The following is a 24,392-nucleotide window of genomic DNA, read 5'->3' as shown; positions in this document are numbered from 1 at the left end:
GCTCTGAAGCCTAGCAGTAAGCCAGCAGTAAGGCTAAGAGACCAGCACAGAAAACTTGGGACAGCACAGGACCAGAGCCCAACTGACATAAAATTACCAAATTACCAAAAAATAGAGTAAAAAAAATTAGCCAAAAAAAAAATTTAAAAAAAGTTTGACTATAGAAAGTTAATACGGTGATAGAGAGTACCAAGAAGAGGACAATAATGTCAAAATGGCTACATGTGAAGCCACCAAAAAAAAAATGTAATTTGGTCTTAGGCCCAAAATGAATTCCTAGAAGAGCTTAAAAAGGATTTTTTTTCCAGGTTAAATGAGCTCAGAATTTATTAGGAGGCATCATGTAAAACCAGCAGCCCCGGGTGAAGGGGTTAGATAGTGTAAGGAAGTGGCTGTACTCACCTATCAATCTGTTGCTGGTATTCACAGATGTCACGTTTTACCAAGGAGCTGCTGCCTCAGACACCCTGACCAATCTACCTTACAGCAGCCATCCTGGCTCGCTTTTGTCTTTCCCCCCCAGGATCTACTTGCTTCTTCCTTCCCAGCTGCCTTTGGATGCAGAGGCCAATGCTGGCCAAGCATCTTAAGTGGGGCTCGGGAGGAGCACAGGAAGATCTGCCTGCCAGTCTTAGTTCCCCAAAGAGCTCTGAATGAGCCAAGACATGCGAAACCAAGACAATTAAACTCTGCAAGGCAGGGCTTTATACACAGAATTGTACTGAGAACCTAAAAGCTCCCATTCAACTAAGGCAACATTGATCTAGTGTGGGCAAAGCACTGGGAAGGAGATACCAAGTGAAGCTAAAACGAAGTTCGCTCCTGACCACCTGGACCCCACAGTAAGGAAGGGGATCATCTAACATGTCCCATACTCCCCTCTATAAAACAGAATCGTGTATGATACAGGCAAGAAAGAGGGGCGGAGATTCAGTCAGGGAAAGCTTCCTGGAGGAGGCAGAATCTGAGTTGGGCTTTCAAGAACAGGTACAGGGATTAAAAAGAATTTTTAAAAAGCAAATTAGAGAAGAAGAAAAATTCAGAAAAGAAATGAGAGAAATGCAAGAGAATCATGAAAAAAATAGTCAAAAGCATAGGAAAAAATATGCAAAAATTTGCCAAGGAAAATAACTCCCTAAAAAATAGAATTGGCCACATGGGAAAGTATAAAAGCTCACTAAAGAAAATAATTGCTTAAAAATTAGAACTGAACATATGGAAACTAATGACCCTATGAAATATCAAGGTACAATAAAACAAAATCAAAAAAAGTTTTTAAAAAATGGAAAATATGAAATTTCTCATTGGAAAAAGAACTCACCTAGAAAATAAATCCAGGAGAGATAAATATAAGAATTATTGTTCTATGTGAAAGCCATGATAAAAAAAAAACTGACAATATCTTTCAAGAAATTATTAAAGAAAACTGCCCTGATATATTCGAACCAGAGGACAAAATACAAATTCAAAGAATCCACTGATCATCACCTAAAGAGATCCCAAAATGAAAACTCCCAGGAACATCATAGACAAATTCCAGAGTTCACAGATCAAGGGGAAAATATTATACAAACAGCCAAAAGGAAACAATTCAAATATTGTGAAGCTATAGTCAGTATTACACAGGACAATACAGGATTTGGCAGCTTCCACATTAAAGAACCAGAGAGCTTAGAATATGATATACTAGAAGGCAAAGGAATTAGGATTACAACCAAGAATCGCCTACCCAGCAAAACTGAATATAATTTTTCAGGGGGAAAATGGACATTTAGCAAAATAGAGGACTTACAAGCATTTCTAACAGAAAGATCAGAGCTGAATAAAAAAATCTGACCTCCAAACTTAAGACTCAAGGGAAAAATTAAAAGGTAAAAAAGAAACAATAAAAAGAAAATGTAAGAAATGTAATAAGGTTAAACTGTTTATATTTCTATATGGCAAGATAATATTTGTAACTCTTGACAACTTTATTACTATAAGAGCAATTAGAAGGTGTATATGTAGAGATGTGGATATGAGGTGACTTTGATGGGATGATACCCCCAAAAAAATAAATAAATAAAGGGGTGAGAAAGAAAATGCACTGGAAGGAGAAGAGAGATTGAATGGGGTAAATTATCCCAGATAAAAGAGTCATGAAAGAGCTATTATAATAAAGGGCAAGATGGGCGGGGATGGTAGGCAAAGCTTAAACTTTACTTCCATCAAAATTGGCTCAAAAAGGGAGTAACATATACACTCAGATGGATACAGAAATCTATCTTACCCCATAAGAAGTGAAAAGAGACGAGGATAATAGGAGGGAAAAGACAAAAGGGAGGATATATATTAAGGAGGGTGGTGATCAGAAGTAAAACAATTGTGAAGAGGGAAAGGATGGGGGAAAAGGGGAGAGAATAAACAAGTAAAAAAAATGGCATGGAGGGAAATACACAGTTATCATAACTATAAATGTGAATGGGATGGACCCATTCATAAAATGGAAACAGACAGTAGAATGGATTAAAAATCAGTATCCTACAATATGTTATTTACAAGAAACACATTTGAAGCAGAGAGATACACAGGGTAAAAGCAATGGGCTGTAGCAGAATCTATTCTGCTTCAGCTGAAGCAAAGAAAGCACGGGTAGCAATCATGATCTCAAACAAAGCAAAAGCAAAAATAGATCTAATCAAAAGATAAAGAAAGAAACTGTATCTTGCTGAAAGGCAACATGATAAAACAATGAAGTCTTATCAATACTAAATATATATGCTCCAAATGGTATAGCATCTAAATTTTTGAAGAAGTTGAATGAATTACAGGAGGAAACGGATAATAAAATTATACTAGTGGGGGACTCCAACTGTCCCCTCTCAGAACTAGATAAACCTAACCAAAAATTAAACAAGAAAGAAGTTAAGGAGGTGAATAAAATTTTTGGAAAGATTAGTTATGATAGATCTCTAGAGAAAACTGAATGGGAATAGAAAGGAATACACCTCTTTCACAGAAGAACATGGCACCTACACAAAAATTGACCATGTATTAGAACATAAAAACCCAACAACCAAACACAGAAAAGCAGAAATAGTAAACATATCCTTTTCAGATCATAATAAAATAAAAATTACATTCAATAATAGACAATGCAAAGAGAGATTAAATTAACCTAATCCTAAAACAAAGTGGATCAAAGAAAAAAATCATAGAAACAACCGATAATTTCATTAAAGAAAATGACAACAATAAGACAACATCCAAAATTTATGGGATGCAGCCAAAGCAGTACTTAGAGGAAATTTTATATCTCTAATTGCTTACATCAATAAAACAGAGAAAAAGCAGATCAATGAATTGGGCATGCACCTAAAAAAACCTAGAAAAAGAATTAATTAATCCCCAATGAAACAACAAATAGGAAATCCTGAAAATGAAAGGAGAGATTAATAAAACTGAAAGAAAACCATTGAGTTAATAAATAAAACTAGAAGCTGGTTTTATGAGAAAAGTCTCTAAGAAAAAAATTCTAATTAGCCACAAGCCAAATAAGAATTCCTAGAAGAGCTAAAAAAAAAGATTTTAGAAATCAAATAAGAATAGTAGAGGGGGAAATTAGGAAAAGAAATGAGAGAAATGCAAGAAAATTAGGAAAAGAGAATTAACAGCTTGGAAAAAGAAACATAAAATCAAACTGAAGAAAAAGAACTTTAAAAAAGCAGAATTGGCCAAATGGAAAAGGAGGTACAAAATCTCACTGGAAAAAAAAACTCATCAAAAATTAGAATTGGGCAAATAGAAACTCCATAAGACATCAAGAAACAATAAAACACCAAAACACTCCCCCCCCAAAAAAAGAAACAATAAAACAAAGTCAAAAGGATAAAAAAATTCTGACTTCAACCAGACTACTTTGGAAGCACTGAAAGCTTACAGGCTGCCTGCTCCTGAAGATTCTGGAATAACATAATATTCAAATATCCCCAAGAAAGCAACAACAGGACCAGCCTAGACTTTCCCTCCAGAAGTGCTGCTGAGTACACTGGAATAATGAGCAAACAAAAAAGAATACCACCATAAAGAAGTATTATGGTGTCAGGAAAGCTCAAGGCACAAACAACAGAAGAGAATGATCCTAAAACATTTATAAAGAAAGTCTCAGAGAAAAACAAAGCTCAGACACAAACTCAACTAGAATTCCTAAATGAGATAAAGCAAGAGTTTCAAAAGAGTTTAATATGATTTTTATAAATGAAATAACAGTTCTCGAGGGAAAAAATGGAAAAGAAATGATAGCCATGGAAGAGAGAATTTGAAAGGGAATTAATAGCTTCACATAAGAGATACAAAACCTTGCCCAAAAAACAAAGTTCTTGAAAATTAAAATGGACTTAATAGAAGCCAATGACTTCATGACACAAGAAATATTCAAATGAATTCAAAAGACTGAAAAAACAGAAAATGTGACATATCTTATAGCAAAAGCAAGTGAAAAAGAAAAAGATGGAGGAAAAAAATTTAAGAATCATCAGCCAAAAAAAAAAAAAGAATAGACATCATATTTTAAGAAATCATAAAAGAAAACTGCCAAGATCTTTTAGAACCACCGGGCACAATCTTTTGGTGATCTCCTGAAAGAAACCCCAAAATGAAAACTCCTAGAAGCATAATAACCAAAATCCAGAACTTTGAGGTTGGAAAAAAAAATACAGAAGCAGCCAGAAAGAAAACATTCAAATATCAAGGAGCGTGTCAGAATCACACATGATTAGCAGTCATCACAATAAAGAAGCAGAAAATTTGGAATACAATGTTACTATTAATAAGGCAAAGGATATGGGCTTAAAGCCAAGAATAATTTAGAAAGACTGAATACAATGCTACTAGGGGGAAACAGGCATTTAATGAAATAGAGAACTTTGTAATCATTCCTTTTTTTAAATTTTATTAATTTATTTTGATCTATCAACAATCACTTCCATATGCTTTTGAGTTTAAAAATTTTCTCCCCCTTTCTCCCCACCACCCTCCCCAAGACAGCGCACAATCTCATATAGGCTATACATTTACATTTCTATTAAACATATTTTCACATTAGTGAAGTTGTAAATAAAAATTAAAACCAATAGGAGGAACCATTAGAAAGAGGAACCAAAACTCAACAGAAGAGGGAAAAAAATGATAGCAATTCAACTTCCATAGTTCTTTCTTTGGACATGGATAGCATCTTCCACCATGAGGCCTCTGGGGATGTCTTAGATCCTAGTATTGCTGGGAAGGGTTAAGTTTATCAATATTAGTCATCACACAGCGTGGCTGTTATTGTGTACAAAGTTCTCTTGGTTCTGCTCATTTCACTCGGCATCAGACCATACAAGTCTTTCCAGGTTTTTCTGAAGTCAGCCTGTTCATCATTTCTTATAGCACAATAGTATTCCATTACATTCATATACCACAACTTGCTCAGCCATTCCCCAATTGATGGGTATCCTCTCAATTTCCAATTCTTTGCCACCACAAAAAGAGCTGCTATGAATATTTTTGTACATGTGGGTCCTTTTCCCATTTGTATGATCTCTTTGGGATACAGCCCTAGAAGTGCTATTGCTGGATCAAAGGGTATGAACATTTTTATAGCCCTTTGGGCATAGTTCCAAATTGCTCTCCAAAATGGTTGGATCATTTCACAACTCCACCAACAATGCATGAGTGTTCCAATTTTCCCACATCTTCTCCAACTTATCATTTTCCTATTTTGTCATGTTGGCCAATCTGATAGGTGTGATGTGGTACCTCAGAGTTGTTTTGATTTGCATTTCTCTAATCAATAATGATTTAGAATATTTTTTCATATGACTATAGATGGCTTTAATTTCTTCATCTGAGAACTGTCCGTTCATATCCTTTGACCATTTATCAATTGGAGAATGGTTATAAAAATTCTTTCCCAATTTTCTACCTTTCTCCTAATCTTGGTTGCATTAGCTTTTTTGTGCAAAATCTTTTCAATTTAATGTAATTAAAATTATCTATTTTGCTTTTTGTAATGTTCTCTGTCTCCTGATTGGTCATGAATTCTTCCGTTCTCCATAGATCTGATAGGTAAACTATTCCTTGTTCTCCCAGTTTGCTTATAGTATCAGCCTTTATATCTAAATCATGAACCCATTTTGACTTTATTTTGGTATATGGTGTGAGATTTGGGTCTATGCCTAGTTTCTGCCATACTCTTTTCCAGTTTTCCCAGCAGTTTTTTTCAAAGAGTGGGTTCTTGTCCCAGAAGCTGGGGACTCTGGGTTTATCAAATAATAGATTACTATAGTCATTGACTACTGTGTTTTGCATATTTAATCTATTCACTGATCCACCACTCTATTTCTTAGCCACTACCAAGCAGTTTTGATGACTGCTGATTTACAATACAATTTAAGATCTGGAATTGCTAGGCCACCTTTCTCTGCATTTCTTTTCATTAGTTCCTTTGATATTCTGGACCTTTTGTTCTTCCAAATGAATCTTATTATTTCTCCTAACTCAATAAAAAAAATTTTTGGTAGTTTGATTGGTATGGCACTGAATAAGTAAATTAGCTTAGGTAGGATTGTCATTTTTATTATATTAGCTCAGCCTACCCATGAGCAGCTGATGGTTTTCCAATTATTTAGATCTGATTTTATTTGTGTGAAAAGTGTTTTGTAATTGTGATCGTAGAGTTCCTGGGTTTGTTTCGGGAGGTAGACCCCTAAATATTTTATAATGTCTACAGTAAGTTTAAATGGAATTTCTCTTTCTATCTCTTGCTGTTGGGCTTTGTTGGTAATATATAGAAATGCCGATGACTTATGTGGGTTTATTTTATAGCCTGCAATTGTAATCATTCTTGATGAAACGACTAGAACTGCATAGAAATTTCAAAGTTTAAACATGAGAGTCAAGAAAAACATAAAAAGCAAATATTGGTGAATAATAATAATACCCTTGTCATTAAACAAGAATTAAACTTACCAATAACATTAAAAAACAAGAATAAAATACTTACATTCCAATTTGGACAAATGACACATATGTCTCCTCTGAACCTTATCATCATTAAGGGTCACCAAGAGAGTCTAACTAAGCCTAGCCTGGGAGTGGTTGTATCTTGATCATCTTAAGAAAAGAATGGAGAGAGGGGAAAAATAATACATGGAGAGGGGGGAAGTTGGAATTAGTCCTTAGAAAAATAAACTCTTAAGGATTTCAAAAATGTTTATAGCTCTTTTTGAAATGGCAAAGAATGGGAATCAGAAGTATGCCCATAAACTAGAAAATGGTGAACAGGTTATAGTATATGAATGTGATAAAATTCTATTGTGCTGTAAGAAATGATGAAAGGAGGATGGTCTCAGAGAAACCTGGAAAGATTTATGTGAACTGATATAGAGTGAACAGAGCCAGGAGAACAATTTATGCAATGACAACAATATAGTGAAGGCAAACAATACTGAAAGAATTAGGAACTCTTCTTAGTATAACATAAGCTTAATACCAAAGGACTTATGATGAAATATGATATATCCACCTTCGGAGAGAGAGGTAAAAGAATCAACAATGACTCAGGCATTATTTTTGGAAATGGCTAATGTGCACATTTGTTTTAATAGGCTATACATGTTTGTATAGTTAATTCAAATAATTGTAACAGGTTTTGTTTTTCTTTAGCTCTCAGCTGAGGGGGTCAGAGGCAGACTTTCACTGATTGAAATATATGTATGTGATTTTTTTTTAATTTATACACATAATAGTGACAAATATACAGTCTTACAATTGAGATAATCGACAAGTACAGAATCACAGATATAACACAATCACAGAATTATAGAATATCAATGGCCATCAGATACCCATAGCCAAAAAAGAACACACCCAACAAGTGATCATCTAACCTGTGATTAAACAGTGAGGGGGAACAGCCCACTATCTAAAGAGATAGCCCATTCCACTTTCAATCATTTTAATTGTTACAAGTTTTTCTTTACTTCAAATCTAAATTTGCCTCTTTGCAACTTCTACCCTTTGCTCCTAGCTCTCCCCCTAAAAAAATAATTTTATCTTAAACTGTATTATTATTATCTAAGATTTATGTAGCACTTTAAGGTTTGCAGAGTACTTTACATATCTTTCATTTGATCTTCAAAATAACCCTGTGAGCTAGGTACTATTATTGTCCCAATTTTACTGATGAGACAACTAAGTCTGAGAGAGTTTAAGTGACTTGCCCAGAGTCACAGAGCTGTTAAGTATCTGAGGCATAATTAGAACTCAGGTGTCTTCCTGAATCTAAATTCAGTAATTTATCAATAGATCAGAGTTCAGCAAACTATCCACCCCAGGAGCTAAGAATGAATGGGTTTTAGATTTTTAATACAATAAAATTTAAAAATCTAAAAATCATTCTTGGCCTCTAACTATATTTTATTGTATTTCCCCAAATACAATAAAACTTTTAGATGTAAAAACCATTCAGATTGCCTGTGTAACAAAAACAGCAATTAGGCTGGTGGTTCATGGACCACTGCACTAGATGACAGGAATACTGTACTCAGTCTATGTCAGAACACATATGGAACATTATTTGGGGTGCTACAGTTTATGAAGGGCATCAAATGGTTGGAAAATGTCCAAAAGACAAGAACTTCTCTTTGGAGGGGGTTCAAGAAAAGCCAGATGACTACTCATCAAGTGTTGTGGTAGGGATTCTTTTCAAGTATGAGTTGAATGAATCTAGATGACCCCTGATGTCCCTTACAACTTTCAAATTCTGTGATTCCATGAAACAGAATGGTGAAAACAGCCACAGTCATACCATAAGAAGATGAATTGAAAGAACTGTGATTGTTTAGACTGAAGAAGAAAAGACTTTGGAAGAGAGGACAGTACCATGATAGCAAGCTTCAACCATATATAAAGGGCTATCATATGGAAAAGGGCTTGAATTTGTTCAGTTTGATCCCAAAGGACAGTTCTAGAAACAAATGGGTAGGAATTGTAAATTTACAGTTGGAGGAAGAAGGGGAAATATTTACAGTTCTAACATTTAGAGTTAGTCAAAAGTGGGGTTACCTTGGAAGATAGTGGATTGGTTCTAACTAAAGAGCTTCACGGAAAGGCTGGAAAATCACTTATTATCAGGTAGGCTGTAGAAGTGATGCTTAATTAGGTGCAGGTTAGACTAGATTGTCTCAGAAATCCCTTCCAATTGAAAGAATATGTGAATTGTAACCAATTAACCGTAACTAATTAAATTAAATTTTTCAAAATATAAAGTGGCTATCAATCGCTTTCTAATTCCATAATTTGTAAAGTAATGTCCTCAGTATCCAATTCTAAAGGTCTTGATTCTCCTCAGCTATTTCTTGGGTTACCAGCTCTATTTAAAATTGTCAGTGCTGTGTTTCCTTATCTGTCGAAGTATCACCTTGGCCTAAATAATCTCTGAATTTCCTTCTACCTTGAGCATTCACTCAATATGAGTAATTTGACAGACTAGTATTGAGAAAATATACAAGGAGGAATTAACTGGCCCTACACAGTTAAATTACATGATAATTCAGATTACCATTATGATTTAGTCAAAGGCCAAGACACTTGTGTTTGTTGGGGGAAGGTGTGATGTGCTGTATTATATGTGAACTTCACTAATATAGAATTATTTTAACAACAAACCAACCTTCCAAAATCATTTTTGCCACCTACACTTTCTCCACTGGTCATTCCTTTACATATTTATTTACTCTGATATGAACAATGACAGTAAAGGTTCAAACAAAATGACATACATACAAGTGATTATACACACTAAAGGAAAAGAATGAGTTAGCTGATCCAAAATAAAATTAATCCTCACCTGTACCTCTCCTGAAATCTCTATCAATCTGGCACTAGAAGACAATCTCCCACATAACCAGAATGACTGGGAAACTGAATATTTTGATCAAGAATATTTCAGCTAATTGAGAATTGTTATAAATATCAAATAAGTATGGGACTGGGTGATAGTATAATTATATAGATTCACAGCTGATTAAGCATTTTGTACCCAAAGAGTGTTGATTAACAGACCAATGTCAAATTGGAGATAGGCCTCTAAATTGCTATGCTGTAGGTCTCTGTCTTTAGCCTGATACTTTAATCAATAAGTTCAATTCAACAAGTATTTACTAAATGTTTACCATACACAATGCAAACATTTGGGAAACAAGTAAGATGTGGAGTAGGAAGACTAAAAAATAGAAATGTTTATCAAATTAGGGAATGGCAGAAAACAGGGAGGAGGAGGAGATTAAATGATAAAATCAGGAATCAAAAGTATGTTGGCTGACTAGAACAATGGGCCTTAACTTAGAAGATAAAATTTCATAGGGGAAAATACAGTTCTGGACTTTGGTTTTAATAAGTCAATGGCTAATGTACACGGAAACCTGATTTTAAAGCAATTCATGTGGAAAAGATACATGAAGCTTTTGACTGCAAGCTCAATGAGAACCAACATGATGTGACCGCCAAAAAAAGTAAAAGTAATCTTAGTCTGCATTACTAGACTAGTGTTTCCAAAACAAAGGCAGTGTTAATTCCAACTCAATTCTACAATTCTATGTGCAAAGCACTATGCTACATACTGAGGATGGAATGACTAAAAACACAGTCCCAAACCTTAAATAGCTTACAATCTATTAGCAGGGGTAGCGCATATATACAAATATGTATGACAGACAATGCAGAATGTGAAAGAGAGAATTAGAATCCTACAAAGTGTTTAGGAAGGTCAAATGACAGAAGATTGTATGGCAAACCCTGTCTCATCATAACTCTCAGAACCCACTACCCTCACAGCAACAAGTAATGCACCACATGTACAGTTATTAAAATTGCAGCAAGGGGGCAGCTAGATGATGCAGTGGATAGAGCACTGGCCCTGGATTCAGGAGGATCTGAGTGCAAATCCGGCCTCAGACACGTAACACATACTAGCTGTGTGACCCTGGGCAAGTCACTTAACCCCACTGCCTAGCCCCCCAAAAAAAAGGGGGGGAAAAGGGGGGAAAAAATAAAACTGCAGCAAGAAGAAAATTTGATGGGAAAAACCTCCAAACAATGTAGAGTATTATGATCTGAAATACAGATAACAGCATATAGCTGAGTTAACATTCCACTCCATCACTCTCCATCACACTATCCACACTTACCAACTACTCTAGCCTTACTTTAGTGTTCTGGCTGAGATGGAGTCTAATACTCTTTCCACAGGACTAATCCAGTACGTAACTCAGTCTGGGTCCCTACCTATACTTTAACAAGGGACCTAATACATTCAGCCACTCCAAGTGAACAACTGTATAGGAGGAGGAGATCCAGCAACACGTAGTGGATCCATAAAGAAGAAGAGGCTAAGGGCTAGATGGAGCCAATTGCAGTGGTTTCTACCTGACAGGAAACCAGATAGATATTACAACCTTCCAATCCTCAACATGAGGGCTCTGAAATCAGAAAGCCCTACCATCAGTGTCAGAGGGAAAAAAGGAGTCAAAAGGCATTAGCTGAAATGATAGAACAAGAAATTCTTTTCCAAATAACTACAAAATGCATAAATCTGAGTTAATCTAAAAAAATGCACTCAGTATATACTTATATAAACTTATACAAAGACTGTTCAGAGAAATAAAGGAAGACAAATAATTGGAGAGTCATTGTTCATAGACTTCAACAGTATAACAAAAATGATAACTAACAAAATGAATTTACAGACTTAATTCTATATTGATCATAATCATATGTCATTCCACCTTTCCCGTGTTTTACAATCCCTAAACCTATTCTTTAGCTTCACCATGACCTCCAGTCCTCAATTCTTCTCAGGATATCAAGGATACATGGGCTATATTATTCTACATTTTGGCAAACTGGACATATTCAACATCAGTAGTGTCAAACTCAAACAGAAATAGGGGCCACTAAACTGGGCAGGCAGCAACATACTGACTCAGAAAACCATATATTAATATTATCTATCTTCTACTGCGTATTTTTGTTACATATTCCCCAATTACATTTTAATCTGGTTGGGGCCACATTCAGGAGTATCATGGTCCTGGAAACCCTGAGTTTAACACATCTATTCTACAGTATCCCACAAAGGGTCCATTATTCCCTTTTCCTTTTGCTGAAGTATTACTGCCTCCAACCACCTCCTTTGCTCCTATTCACAAGGTGCTAAATGGAGCTAGAAAAAAATTTTTCTTTTGTTTTATATAATCTCAAGTAAGCTCTCACTGGAAGGCAATGTTTTATAACTCCCTAATCAATTCCACTCACCACAAAAGCTATTTCAAACCTTTTTATCCTTCCTCAAGATCACCATGGCATACCCTCCTCTATCCTCTCAGTTGAAGATCTCATATTTCAACAAAAAATTGAGGCTATTCTCCAATAGCTTCCTCTTCTCTTTTCCCCTCATCTCATATAACAACTGTTATACCATCTCCTTCGACTTTGTCTCACATGAAGAGGTAGTCCTTTTCCTTGCCAACATGAATGACCTTCTCATTTCATCCCATCATCTCCAGAAGATTGTACTCACTATCATGCCTACTCTCTCACTAACCTTTAATCTCTCCCTACCTAATGGCTGCTTGTTTCCCAGCTGCCTACAACACACCAATGCCCCCCCATTCTTAAAAATAAAACCTAAATGGATCCAACCAGCCCCATATGCCATTGGTCTTTATCTCACGTTCCTTTCTCAACTAAATTTCTTGAGAAAACTATCAGAAAAGTTCCTTATTTACGTAATGGGTCAATGCAGTCATATATTGGCTGTATACCATAAATAACTTCATTCCTTTGGTGAGAACAAATGACATGAAGATTTACGTAGTTGGCCTTTTAGCATCAAAGATAAATGGACTAAGATAATTAGTGAAGTAGTTTACACAAAGAATTAAAAGCACTTTATTTCATGTATAATTATTGAACTCTCATCCTGTATAATTATTTTTGTTGTTGTTGTTTTGTTTGTTTTGTTTTTTGGGGGGGAGGGACTAGGCAGTGGGATTAACTGGGATTAATTGCCCAGGTTCACACAGTTAGTAAGTGTTAATGTATCTGAGGCCGCTTTTGAACTCAGGTCCTCCTGAATCCAGGTCTGGTGCTCTATCCACTGTGCCACCTAGCTGCCCCATCCTGTATAATTCTATGGGTAACCTTCTACTATGCTATGCAAAAAAGGACAAACAACCTTTTTTTTACAGCTTTCTCAGCTAAAATTCACCATGTTCACCTAATTTTTTCACCCCAAATATAAAGATTAATTCTCAGTTCTTCACTAGAGTGGCTGTGAAATTTTTTTTGGCCTTTAAAAATGCTATCTTCATTGCTTTGCTTGATAAATCTCCATTTGAAATTTGCAGGACAAAACACTAAAAATTCTAAAAAAGAAGAATGAATTTATGGTGTTCCTCTTCCATCTGGTTCAAGCCTTCTTTCTGAATTATGACTGGAAGGTTTCTGTAGAGCTGTCAGGCTCCAAGCCTAAAAAAGCAGACTTAGCAACTTTTTAATGGTAACAACAGGTCTGAAGCATTTTTCTCTCATCTGGGTGGACTCACTCAGGTATTAAAGGTTGCCAAATGAGATATACTGGGCTAACAAGAAAAGATTCACTTTTCAAGTTTATGTCCTATTGTCTAATGTCTGTCATTTGTACATAAATATGCAGGAGTTTGTCCAAACTTTGAGGCTTTACATTCCAGAATCTCTGCTGCTACTAAAAAAGATCTGACACACACGGATATATCAAAAAATCATAACAAGTTCTAATAGAAAGGGTATTTGTCTTAGAAACTTGAAATGGCTTGGAATTTTAGTTTTGTGTTGCTTATAAACAAGTAATTTCATCTAATCTCAGTTTCCTTATCTATAAAATCCAAATAATATTTGCTCTTCCTACATCACATTGCTAGTGTTTTATAAACTTTAAGTGTACTATATAAATGAGAGCTGCTATAAAAAGGATTTGTCTAGACTCTCTGATCACTACAGATATAACTCCCTCCCTTTTTTTTTGGCATCTTGCACATCTGTGTGAATAATTCCACATTATTTCATCTGGTTAGTTGGTTTGTCCCTGAAGTATCTGTGTAAGTTTACCCTTCTAAGTGTAGTGCCTATTCTCAGGAACATTCCATAATTAGACTCTTAAAGTCCTGAAAGAGAGACTAACTCCTTCCCACAGGATTCTAGGGGTTTTAGCACTGTTGTCCATAGACTCCCATCAGTGCACTTCTCACTGATAAGTTTGAGCTAGTGGACTCAATCAGTTTTTACAAAAGATATTTATTAAACATATATAGTAAGAATACTGGTACAAAACAGTTCCTCCAAAACCTTAAGTATATTCTCCCATAAATATAGGCAACATCCGAGAGGAAAGTGGAATCAAACTTAAAATACAAGGGTAGCGAGGTATATGTTTAGAGGATATATTTGGCAAGTTCTTTTCTGCCTTCATGGAGTCCTCCTGCAATTCCTATTTTGTCTAACTCTCTGCTAGGCTCTGAGGATCAGCGATTTTCTAGGATCTTCTTGGTAATGAAGGGTCATAATCTCACTGTCCTCAAAATGTCTTTCACTAAGCCATCTGCTGGTGTTTCTACTATTGTAGGCCACTGCTACTGCTCCCAGTTACAAGCAGAATCTATGAACGAGCCTCTCCAAACTCACAAGGTCACTGCCTGGCCCCAGCCGTCTCAAGTTTGCTGCTCGGTCAGAGAAGATGACACAAAAGGGAGGTATCCCAATCCCAGACTTGCAAAGGCAAAACATGTTTTCAAGGCTACCAAGTTACTTGCCAGGAGACTGAGCAACTGCTCTTCCCTCAGAAGGCAACTTAATGTAGTCCTCTCTCTTCAAAGCCAAGAAGCAAAGAGCAATGAGTGGGTCATCTCTTTAAATGTCCACTCAGTTCTAGCTCAATAATCTGAATCATGAGATTTTCCAACCTTGTAGCTAATTACAAGATTTTTATCATCACAAAGTACAAACCCTTGTACATGGTGTCTCAGACTGAAACCAAGCAAGGATTATCTAAGCATCCTTCAAGAACTCTCTGTGAAGTGTAGATAATAACTGCACATACTTCCCAGGACTGTTTTTAGGATCAAATGAGATATTGATACAGTACTTAGCACAATGCCTGGCACACAAAAGGCACTATATAAATGTTAGCTATTATTATTAAATACTTTGATTTTGTTACTATTTATAGTTATTAGTAATTTTTATAATTCAATGGATCCATCCATTCATCAATGTAGGCATTTCTTACTTCTGTATACAGGTCACAACCTAACCACATCTTACCCTTCAATATTTTGTCCATGTCCTCAATAGGTCCCCTGTAAAAAATCTCTCCTATTAGAGGTCTTCCTTTAGCTATTCTAATATTTCAGAGATGTCATGCAACATTCAAGGCCTTCCATCTATTATTTTTCACTATTAATGCATACTGGTTTCTTTTTTTTTACCTTTCTTTTTCTCCCCAGCATTCCACACAGTACCTGGCATGCAGTAATCATTGAATAAATCATCTTTGAATGACTGACAAAGCTACATTATAAACTGTCCCCCCGACCTAACATGCACTGTCACCTAAACCCTATCTGTTAGAACCTAGCTTCCTTCAAAAAACAGCTCAGATGCCACCTCCTGATCTCCCCAAGTGTTAATGCTCTCTCTATCCTCCATTATACAGTATTTACACGTTGTAATTCCAAGAGACGAAACACACCTTGAAGGCAAGGTTGTTTCATTTCTGTCTTGTCATTCCAAGTACTAAGCTTGGTACCCAGCAAGAGAAAGTACTTAATAAATGTTTGCTGAACAGCATTAACTTAAGTTTAACTTAATTAAACAGTCTACTTACTTTTCTGATCATACATTTTTTGGAAGATGACATACGAATCAAAACTGTAAGTGACCCAAAAAGCAATAGAAAGGGTGGGTGTAAACAGCCTGCAGCATATTACTTACAATAACCTGGTACACAAAACACCTTAAAAGATAACCAGGTGATATATGACCAAAGAGGTGGACCAACTACAACAAGCACTTATTTATATTTTAAGAAAAAAACACTTAAAATCACAGGCATGGAAAGGATTTTCTTTAATGTAATCAAGAGTATAAAACTCAACCAAAAGTCAGTATTATCTGAAATGATGAAATACTGGAAATGTTTCTAATAAGTTCAGGGGAAAAGCAAAAGCGCTGCTACTTCATGCTATTACTTGACATCATTCTAAAAATCTTAAAGTATGGCAACAAGGCAAGAGAACAAAATCAAAGGTATAAACACAGGGAAAGAGAATACAAAATCAGCATATTAATTGATTTAGAAAACCCCAGGGAATGGGCACTGAAAAAAAAAAAAGTAATAGCTTCAGTAAAGCAGCGGACTAGAACATAAATCCAAAAAAACTCATTAGCCTTTAATATACAGTACCCCCAAAAAATGAAAAAACAGGAGTAATTACAAAATCCATAAAATATCTCTGAGTTAACCCACAGGGATATTACTTGGAGATTATTACAAAGAAAACTTGAAAGCACTCTTAAATAAAGGAAGATGTAAATGAAGAGGAGTTCATTGTTATGGTTAGGTTATAGCAAAACAAATGACAACTCCCAAAATTAATTTACAGATTAGCACTACACCAAACAGGCAGGCAATTACTTTATAGAACTAGAACAAAAAAAAATTATTTAGAGAAACAAATAGTCTAGCACCTCAAGAGAAAGAAAGAAAGAAAAAAGGAATGAAGGAAACATAGCATTACCATATTTCAATCTATGTTACAAAACATCAGTCCTCAAAATATTTGGTATTGGTTAAAGAAAAAGATGTAGAACAGTGGAATAGACTAAATAAGCAACATTCAGAAGCAAATGAACTTGAGCATAGTGTTCATTAAACCCAATTAACACACACTACTAAAAGAAGAACAGTCTAGTCCAGGGGTAGGGAATCTGTGGCCTTCTAGGTCCTCAAGTGCAGCCCTTTGACAAAATCCAAACTTCACAGAACAAATTCCCCTTAATAAAAGGATCTGTTCGGTAAAACTTGGACTCAGTCAAAAGGCTAAAGTCAACTTTCAGGTAAATATGTAATCTAAATGTGAAAAATTCATTTTTTTTAAAGTAGAGAATAGAAGGAAACACCTTTCACATTTCACAACTATCATTACTGGGAGAATTCTTAATCAAAAATAGACAATTTAAACTATATAAAACTTGAAAGCATTTGCATGACCAAAATCAAAGAGATTAGTATAATAAGAGAATCTATCAAGAGGGGAAAAATCTTTGTATTAAATTTTCTGCTAAGGGTATGATATTATAAACATATAAGGAATTGTTCCAAACTTGTAAGACAAAGAGGCATTCCCCAACAGAACAGTGAAAGGATACGAATAATTTTCCAAAGAAATCTAAATTATTAACATATGAAAATATTATCCAAATCACTAATAATGATAGAAAATGTACATTTAAACAACTCTGAACAGAAAGAGTCAAAGTTGTCAGGGTTATGAGAAGATGAAAATGCTGATACACTATTGCGGGAGTCAATGCTGATACACTATTGTGAGTCAATCTAATCTTTCTGCAAATCAATTTTGAAATATATGAGTAAAGTTACTCAACTGTTCATACCCTTTGACACAGTGATCTCACTACCAGGCATACCAGGGGCATGCTGAAGCCAGCTCATAACAGCTCTGAGTCAATTGTTAAAATTTCAGAGTGAGCATTTATATCTCACAAATCTGCCAACATTGTCAATCAAGGTTTAATTTATTATGTTACTCTTTATGCAGACTTAAAGTAATGGAGAAAATATGAGTAATGCAGATTAGCCTTAAAAGTCTGTCCTGCATTTTCAGAGAGCTGATTGTTAAGCATTTACCAGCACATCTCAACATATACCCCAGGGAAATTCATGACAAAAAAGGTCCTAATAATATAATAGTACTTTTTGTGGTAGCAAAAGAACAGGAAACAAAACAGGTTCCCAATGACTAGGAAATGACTGAATAAACTGTGATATACAAGTTGAATGGGATGTTAGTATACCCTAAGAAATTACAAATATGCAGCATTCAAAGAAACATAGAAATATTTCTTTGAAGTGATTCAAAGTAAAAAAATCCAAACCAACAGTAGTGTGTACACATACACATACACACACACATACACATATAAACACTAGAGCAGCTGAAGTGAATGATTATAGTGAAAAATCTTGGTCCTAGAAATTTCTGATAAGCAAATATTCCTTGTCTCAGTAGAGAGATAAGGAATATAATTGTGAAATGTAGTTTATGCTACCAGATACAATTTGGATATTATTTGGCTTTGCATAAAGCTAAATTTGTCTATTACAATATGAAGAATTAAATGGGATGTGGCAGATTAAAGGGAAATGACTCCAGCTTAAAGAGAAAAGGCAATAATGAAAAAAATTTTTTAAATAAGAGAACAGGTACAACCCAAGTAGTACACTGGTTGCCAAACAATGCTAAAAGACCTACAGAAAGGCCTCCAGCATGTGGTTTAGAACATTTATAAGACATGGAAAAGACTTCATGGGATAAGAAGGAAGGGGTAGGTTGAGAGGTCCACTGTTAAACACTGTACCCAAAGTCTGAGATGATAGTTCCCTTTAAGTATTAAAATATACCCTTTATTCCACTTTCATGTGCATTAAGTCATGGTTAGAAATAAGTTGCTGCCACCACACATCTCTCCACTGTACTTTGGGGCACCTGCAATTTTGATTTTCACAGATCATCATGTTCCAAAGATCAATCTTTTGTATTTAGAGAGCAGGTTGGCAAATTTTAAAGCACCATATATGTGCACACTTTTCAAAGCACATTCAACAGGTATTAAAATTACCTTTTCAATGTCAGGAGTTTTTTATTGCCATTCATAAAAGGCTAATGAACTTTTATAGCCCCTACGATAAAACTCTGTATTTAGCGTGGTCTCAATATTGACTAATCAGTTTCAAGTTATATTTGAAAGGTTACAAAACTGCCGATGGTAAAACTCCTCACTCAAGATGTGAAGGCAACCCTGGGTTGTTGAAGAGTATTCTAACATAGCACAAACTCCTACATTAGACAGAGTTCTACTATGGGTTTTGTCCGGGTTTGTCTGTTATCCAAGTATTAGCCTAGCTTTATCTAAAGATATTAATCACCAGGCTTGCCAGAGGTCAATTAATTTTTCCCAGAAACTCCCAAAGATCATCTACTAACTTTTAAAGAGGGCTACAATTTATACTGATTTATACTTTCCTATACTTAGGAAAAACAGATCCATGAAGTCTCAAGAAATATCTTAAAATAACTGTAAATTTCCTCCACTGTTTTGAAGCATTGGCCACAAATAACTGTAACTCCTCACATTCCTTTTTTTTTTTTGTGGATAGCGTTGGATTATTTCTAATTCTCTTTGTTTTGTTCACCATCACCACCTCCCCTCACCCGCACAGGGCATTTTCAAGAATCCTATTACAAAGAAAAATTGGTGTGGTAGTAGTAGGCTTTCCAGCCACTCCAATAATAGAAGCTCGGGCTCGGTTTTGTATGTCATCTTCACATACTCGGGAAATGTTAGACACGGTAAGTTCTCAAGAAGTTTTTTACTGGATTCTTCGTGGTTCTGTGGTCCAGAAAGTTCTGTTACTTTAGTTTTCAAAGATAATCAATTGTTTAACATTTGGAGGTTCCTAGGTCTCTGCTGGGTGACTTGAAAAAAATGCAAATCAAAATAGTAAACAAAAACTATGCCTATGACAACAAAATGCATAACCATGTAATAAATTCAGTAAATTGAGAGGGGGGGGCAGAGTGGGGACAGGAGTGGATGATCAGCCAATTAAATGAAAAAATTCAGTCAATTAGGTTAAGCCAGCATTTTGGCATCATATAAAACTAGATGATTTACATTTTTCCACTGCTGAATTAAGGATCCATTGAAGGAACTGGAATTGTTTAATACAGAGGTGAGAAGACCTTGGGGAGTGGGCTGGACCATGATGATAATCTTTAAGTACATCAAAAACAGATCAGACTTGTTTTGCTTGCTCCCAAAGAGTAGAACTGCAGGTAATGGGAGAAAATTCAAGAAGGGCAGATTTATGTTCAATGTAAGGAAAACCTCCTAAAAATTAGTTCTATACAAAAGTGCAATGAGAAGACTTAAGAGGTCCTCATCCTATGCCACCAACCCCCTAGGGCATCTTCAACTAAAGGTTGGATGACCTCCAGCCTTCACTTCAGAAATGGTGAAAATCAGATTCTTGGCCAGATACAAGTTGCTAGAGATGGTCTTTAAGGTGCCTTTAAATTCTGAGGTTTATGATTTTGTAATTTTAACAAATAACACTGACATAACAGCGTACAACTAGGTGTGTCTTACAATCGTTAAATAACAAACAAACCTATCATAATAAATCCAATAGACCAAGAAAGCACTGGGACAGATCCAACAAAGCAAGCTTGTCTTAAGTGATGTGAAAGTCAATACAAATAGGCTTCCTTTCTCTGACATTTATTTCAGTCTTTCCTATGTCAGAGCAGAACAACAGGTACCTCAAACAATCTGAAGAAATAAAACGGGAATTTAAACCTTGTAATAAATGCATAGGTTCTCTGTCCTGGGCTCTCTTCTCTCTTCTCTCTTCTCTCTCCCTCTCTCTCTCTCTCTGTGATCTCATCAGCTCCCTATAGGTTCAATTATCATCTCTATGCATGCAACTCCAAAACCTATAAATCTGGCTCTTATTCCTTTCCTAAGTTCCATATCGCCAAACTGCCTGCCCCATCTCCATCTGGATGTTGCCTAAGCATCTCAACCTCAACATGTCCAAAACAGAATTTATTATTTCCCCCTTCAGTTATCCATCTTCACAATCTCAAAATCAGCCTATTCAAACCTCTTCACTCTCCCTTATGGCCCATATCCAATCAATTACCAAAATTCGTAGAATCTACCTCCACAACATATGTTGCATCCATTCTCTTCCTTTCACTCACAGATGCCCCTCCCCCTCCATAAGGTCCTCATCACCTCGTACTCAGACCAATACAACAGCTCCTTAACTCACCTGCTTCTCATCTTTTCCCTCTCCACTCCATCTTCAACATTATTACCAAACTAATATTCCTAAAGCACAGGTCTGACTATTTCAATCTCCCACTCAAAAAGGATGATGCTATTTAAATATCTTCATAATCTAGCTTTAACCTATCTTTCCAGATTTATTTTACATTATTCTCCTTCATTCCCTCTATGCTTCAGTCAAACTGGTCTAACTTGCTACTCTCCAGTACACAAAATTCTGCCTCTCAAGTCACGTCCTCACTTCTGCCTCTTTGAATCCCTTGCACTTTTTAAGGGTCACTTCAAATACCCCCTCCTACAGTAGATGTTTTCAATGATGACAATAGTTAGTGCTCCCCAATATACTCACACAAATAGAAAAAATGAAATTATATCATATTTAGTTTGTATGTATTTAGTATTTACTTAACTATGTACATGTATATCTGTCCTTATATTCCAAATGCCTGGTACAGTGCCTTGCATATAGCAGCAATGTAATAAATTCTTGTTGAACTGAATTATATTGGAATTTAAGGTCTATGTAATTTACACACACACACACACACACACACACACACACACACACACACACACCTTAACTGAAATGCCAGTTCTGATTAAAGTCTTCATTTTATGTACTATAAGATGAATGATTAGCACAATGCCTGACACATATAAGGTTCTCAAACAATGTGTGTTGACTGATTGGCTGTCAAATCTTGTGATTATCACACAAATAATTTGGATCACTTTAAAAAGAAACAAGTCTATCCCTTTTCCTCTGGCTAAGACCACACACAAAACTCTTTTCATTTATAAAAGTCTCCAAGAAGGAGATTCTGTGAACAGAATCCACCCAGCTCTGGTCTCCCCTGATCCATTCTAACATTTAGTAACTCATATTATTCATAATTCTATATTTAGCCCAGACTAAATCCTTCCTGAAATAGCTTAGATACATTTCTGATTACATACTTTTCTCACAAAAGCCCTGAGATAGGCAGTAATGCAAATATTGCTATCCCTACTTTCCAGATTTAAATTCAACAAGCACTTACTAAGCATCTATTGCATACAAAGCAACTGCACTAAACAGTAGAGATATTCCTCAAAAAAAAAAAAATACAGTCTCTACCCTCAAGAAGCTTACCCTAAAATGGGAAAATGTAACATGTAAAGAGAAAGTAAACACAAGATAATTTGAGGAGGAAAAGTACTAACAACAGATGAAACTGTTAATGTCACTTCTATAGTTATATCACCCTTTGGACTTTTCAAAGCACTTTCCCAACTTTTACCTCATTAGATGATAACAGTAGTCCTTTGAAGTGGATAAGATAGGCCTTATTTGACAGATGAGGAAAATAGGTCTCAGAGAAAACAGATTTTTCAGATGAAAATGTTTTGAAATATACAAAACACCAAATAAATGCCACATAAATTTGCGTCTAGTAATAATGATAATTTATCAGAGTAGGAGTTCCCACTTCACAAAGACAGTAGTCTTTGCAGAACTATGGAATCCTAAAGAGAAATCCAAGAGACAACCTTATGCACTAACAGCCAATTAAGAAGCTAGTAGTTGAAAATTATCTCTCATGTGGAAGAACCTTAACATTTCCAAAAATCACTTAATATTTGTGATCATAAACTTCTTCATCATTAAAGCAGGATACCTTATTTGTTTGTGTAGAGAATGGGACAGAGACACTATGCAACTGAAGGAGGGCAAATACTGTCCAATTTTTTTTCAAAGAGGAGAAAATGGAGTATGCAAATTAGAGCAAGTGAGTTTGACTTTAATTCCATCACTCCTCACTGCACCACAACACCCAGATTCAGAAGCAGGAGAAATCAATTAATCAATTCTAGCTGGTGGGTGAAGAGAAGGGGGAGGAGGGTCAAAGAAAGGATTCATGAAAAAACACATGAGATGAGTTTTGAAGGGTAAGTTGGATTTTAAGGATGTGAAAGGATTAAATCAACAACTTAAAAGTTAATAAGGGTTAGGGTTCAGAAAAATAATTACAAAATCTTATTCTTTTTGTTTAAAATGGATTACCATAAAAACAATACTATAGGTGTAGCTAATGTGGTATACCGAAAGAATGTATTCTAATTATTCTCATTGCAGGTCTTGAAAGAGATTGATGAAGTAGGTAATATTCTGAGACTGAAATACTCACGGCACAAAAAGTCAGCTCGTCCTGAACTACTGGATGAAACAAGCTTTGAACTTGAAGATTAAGTTTCCAAGCTGGAAGAGAACAGAGACTTTGCCAAAAAAGACCTCCCTCCTTGCCTCCAAAGGAATAGAAATGTATTTCTTCCCTTTCTTAGAACGGTTTTTGTTTCTTGAGCAGCCAACTGAATTGAGGAAAACACTGCTGTTGAAGTTTTACTGTCTCCAACTTGTGCCTATAGAGGTTGAAATACAGTTCCAGATTTCAGTTTCTCCTCTCCTAAGGCTTCCCAAAGAAAAACACACTTCTTAGTGTATTTTTGATGGCAAAGAGCCTGGATCTCATTTGCTACTGTGCAGCCTCACTGGATCAGTGCCTTTCGGGGAAATGGGGAAAAGAGGTTTAAAATTTTAATTTAGCAGGTTTTATTGTGCTTTAGTTAAAGCATATTTCATCTGCAGACTTGTGGGATGTTTTTATTTGTACCAACTCTAAAAGCATCTATCATCATTTTAGAACGTTTCAGGAAAAAAGAGATATGAATTTCTATTTGCCATATTTTGAATTTCTCAAAAGTCAGGTGCTGAGAGAAAATTAATGCTTTGAGGGAGTAAGCTGGTGAACATGTACTAGAGAAAGTCTTTGAAGAAAAATATTCTTTTCCTCATACTGATCCTACATGGTTTATTCCAATTTTATAAGTTTTCCTTTCCAGGGCATGAGCCAAATTTAGGTCTGGACACGAGTGTGGTTAAAAATAAAGACTTTTTCTCCTATGATGTCTGACTCCATAATTTATAGTAACCTAAATATGATAGTGCCACTCAAAGTTTCTGTTCAGCATGTACAATATAAATCTTGTGAATGAACAGTCATTCTAATTATTTCTTTTTAACTTTGGAGAAAATGCTGAGTCATTTCATGTTCTTTGGCCACTATCACAAGATTACTCTTTTAAAAATTGTATCAATTCAAAATATTTAAAATAAATTTATAATGCACTTCACTAAGTCT

At 35.4% G+C, this 24,392-nt stretch overlaps 1 protein-coding gene across 1 annotated transcript in view; it reads left to right on the top strand.

Annotated features, from left to right (window-relative positions):
- SPTLC3 (serine palmitoyltransferase long chain base subunit 3) overlaps positions 1-24,157 on the top strand; it is a 198,440-nt gene extending 174,283 nt beyond the window's left edge. The window contains exons 11-12 of the mRNA XM_020986144.2: positions 19,580-19,709; positions 23,330-24,157. Coding sequence (XP_020841803.1) covers positions 19,580-19,709; positions 23,330-23,443 — 244 coding nt within the window. The 3' untranslated portion in view covers positions 23,444-24,157. The remainder of the gene's footprint in view (positions 1-19,579; positions 19,710-23,329) is intronic.
- The last annotated feature ends 235 nt before the right edge of the window (positions 24,158-24,392 follow it).

The sequence above is a fragment of the Phascolarctos cinereus genome, unplaced genomic scaffold (assembly GCF_003287225.1).
Source record: "Phascolarctos cinereus isolate Bilbo 61053 unplaced genomic scaffold, phaCin_HiC Scaffold_2;HRSCAF=192, whole genome shotgun sequence".
Classification (NCBI taxonomy): Eukaryota; Metazoa; Chordata; class Mammalia; order Diprotodontia; family Phascolarctidae; genus Phascolarctos; species Phascolarctos cinereus.
This window is presented reverse-complemented; position numbering and strand designations above follow the sequence as displayed.